This window comes from Macadamia integrifolia, unplaced genomic scaffold, assembly GCF_013358625.1.
Source record: "Macadamia integrifolia cultivar HAES 741 unplaced genomic scaffold, SCU_Mint_v3 scaffold3289, whole genome shotgun sequence".
Classification (NCBI taxonomy): domain Eukaryota; kingdom Viridiplantae; phylum Streptophyta; class Magnoliopsida; order Proteales; family Proteaceae; genus Macadamia; species Macadamia integrifolia.
In genome coordinates this window covers 11579-14453 of record NW_024869367.1, presented here as the reverse complement: position 1 = coordinate 14453, position 2875 = coordinate 11579, and the positions used below count along the sequence as shown (strand labels likewise).

The following is a 2875-nucleotide window of genomic DNA, read 5'->3' as shown; positions in this document are numbered from 1 at the left end:
TGAATGTCTTTATTATCTTGGGTCTGTTCTGCATGAGTTCAAACCTTGATGTCTTGATTTGACCTTCTAAGTGTTTTTTCAGACTAATTACACTTTCTTCAAGCTAATCACATTTTATCAAACCAAGTTAAATACGTATGTTTGTTTGTTAACACCAAAACATAGCAAGGAGTGTGGACATGATTCCCAACATTAACCCTTTGAATGCTTCAGATGAAACTACCTCACACACATTGCATTGTGTATCTGCTCTTTGAGAATCTTAGATTAAGTTTATCCTGTTCTCTGCATTGCCTTGATGTGATCTCATAAATGTGGCTGTAATCAAAGTTAGAGAGCTTGGAAGGTATTGAACCATGACTATGTTGGTGTTTATACCTAGGCTTGGTAGTTTTTCTTTAATGTATGTGGTTTCGTATTATGTTTCTCTGAATTGGGTCTCACTTTCTTCTCCTTGTTTTGAAGGATCAAAGCATCAGTCCCATCAAGATTACTTGGAAAAAGCAGATAAAGCACGGAATGAAAGGCTATCTTCAAGTGCATCATCTGCTAAATAATCTCTGAAAGATCTCTATACAGGAGAGGAAAGGGGCAACCATTTTCCTGGGAAAGGTCTCAAGCCTCTTTTCCTCCATAATGTAGGAATAGTTAAGAGAAAACCATGTTTGGTACTTTCTTTATTTTTCCCTCATTCACTTTTGAGGTCTAGTTATTCAACCCCTCACAAGAATGATAAATGTCTGTAATAAATATGAGCTGCTTATCGTTTGAGTATTATATTTTTTCCCGGCTCCGGTGAATAACATCCTACATTGATGGTTTCTTTGTTTGCTGAACTTGTCTTTTTGTTGTTTTGTTCCTTTTACCCTCTCTTTCTCCCATTCCTTTTGTTCAGGGCTATTCTGCCATAAGCCTTCAATATTTAGTGAAGTTGAGGCTGGACAAACAGCTCACAAAAGGTATGGTTGAGAATTGAGTAGAAATCCATGTAGAATGCTCAAGATCACCAGATTTCTATGACCCAATGAAATGATGATTTATCATGTAAGAACAATTTTGGTGAAAAAAAAAAAAAAAAATACATTTTCAGAGCATAAGAAGTACATCTTCAGTTTTCCAAAATTCTTCTCATCTCCAACCTACTAGGACAGGATTCTTCTGTACCTGAAGAACAAAAAAAGTGTGCAGAACATAATCACTGCAATAGCTCCAGTGATTCCAAGGACCCACTTGTATGCACCATAATCTTCATACAATGGAATAGGGACATTCATACCAAGGACCCCTGCTACCACACCACAGATTGCAACTACAAATGTTGCAGTTGTAAGCAACAACTCAAATTGAATCAACTGGTTCCGGACGTTATCCTGCAAGAGTAGAACCAAGCCATTTTAACCTTCAGATACCATCTCTCTCTCTCTCCAAAGAGCAAACGAACTGATGGCTTCATAGGGTTTTCTACTGGTACTGGGAATATGTATGTTCCACTCTATGTAGGGAGCACCCGCCATATTCATTTACAATCCAAAATTAATCAAACAGGGGGGAGGGGGTTTCTATTGCAAGAGGCTCCTGCCCCTGCGGGGTATGGGGAGAGTCATAATGTATGCAGTGTTACCCCCGCTTAACGGAGAGGCTGTTTCCCAATTTGAACCCACGACCACAAGGTCGCAATGGAGCAACCTTGCCTCTCCACTGAGGTCCACCCTAAATCTCACCCAATCCAGGAAAATCTGTAATATTCTCCACCAGTCTGTAAACCAGTAGTGAGCTAGGCACCCGCACCAGCATGTGAATTGGATTTACTGATCTGCTATTGATACAGTGCCCTAAGCTGTACCAGAAACAGGGGACCAGGGGAATAAATTGAGAGGAAAAAAAAAAAGAGGATCCTTTATTAGTGGCCTTCTTCTGTTCTTTTCCTTTTCTTTTATGCATTTATAGGATTATCTAAATTTGTTTTGGCAGACCATACGAAAAATAAAAAGGCATTTTTAAGGGCAGAATTAGGGATACAAACCAACTGAATGTTGATGAAGTCCTCTGTATCATCTATGTACTCCTTCAGCTGGAGAGAAAGGGGCAGCAAGTGAGAGAGCATCAAATGGAGATTCCACTCAATCCCAAAATAGGAATAGAAAATAAAAAAGGATTAACACACACAAACACACACACACACACACACACACACACACACACACACATATATATATATATAGAGAGAGAGAGAGAGAGAGAGAGAAAAATTGCATTGCCACCCCTTGAACTTTGGTCCTTATTCAACGCCACCCCCTGGACTTTTCGAAACGTCAAAGCCACCCCCTAAAAATTCAAAAAATTCCAAATCGATCCCTGCCGTTAGCCGACCGTGTTAAATGAATGAAAACCTGTTAGTTTTTGTGCAATATACCCAAAATACCCCCACCTATTGTGAGAGGACAATATTGCCCTCTCTTTTATTTACTTCGTCTAAACCCATCTCCCATCTCACTCCTCACTCACTCGGTCGAACAAGAAGAAGAAGAAGACGGTACGGTAACCTGCAACCCTCCGGCGTGCGATTCTCAGGTGGAAAGCTGACCGGCGTGCCGATCTCTTCCCTCCGCCTTGCAACCCTCTTCCCTCCGGCGTGAGAACCTCTCCCCCCTCTGGCGTCTGAATCATATCTCGGTTTTCTTCTACACAATTTCACTATTTTGTATTTGAGAGAGTGGAATAGTCAATTTGGAATTGCAGTTTTTTCTTTTCTTTGTAATACTTCTTTCATAACTCTTTATTGTATAGACTCTGATTGCAGAAGATCTCAGCAGGCAGAGATTTATTATGGCCTGCGCAGGCTAATCGTAGTGATACTAGGAAAACAGGGCTGCAG

General features: G+C 40.5%; 1 protein-coding gene across 1 annotated transcript in view; it reads right to left on the bottom strand.

The window, feature by feature from the left end:
- Positions 1-991: 991 nt before the first annotated feature.
- LOC122067974 (magnesium transporter MRS2-1-like) overlaps positions 992-2875 on the bottom strand; it is a 7441-nt gene continuing 5557 nt past the window's right edge. Inside the window, exons 4-5 of the mRNA XM_042631803.1 lie at positions 2024-2071; positions 992-1370 (exon numbers count right to left, since the gene is read on the bottom strand). Coding sequence (XP_042487737.1) covers positions 1143-1370; positions 2024-2071 — 276 coding nt within the window. The 3' untranslated portion in view covers positions 992-1142. The remainder of the gene's footprint in view (positions 1371-2023; positions 2072-2875) is intronic.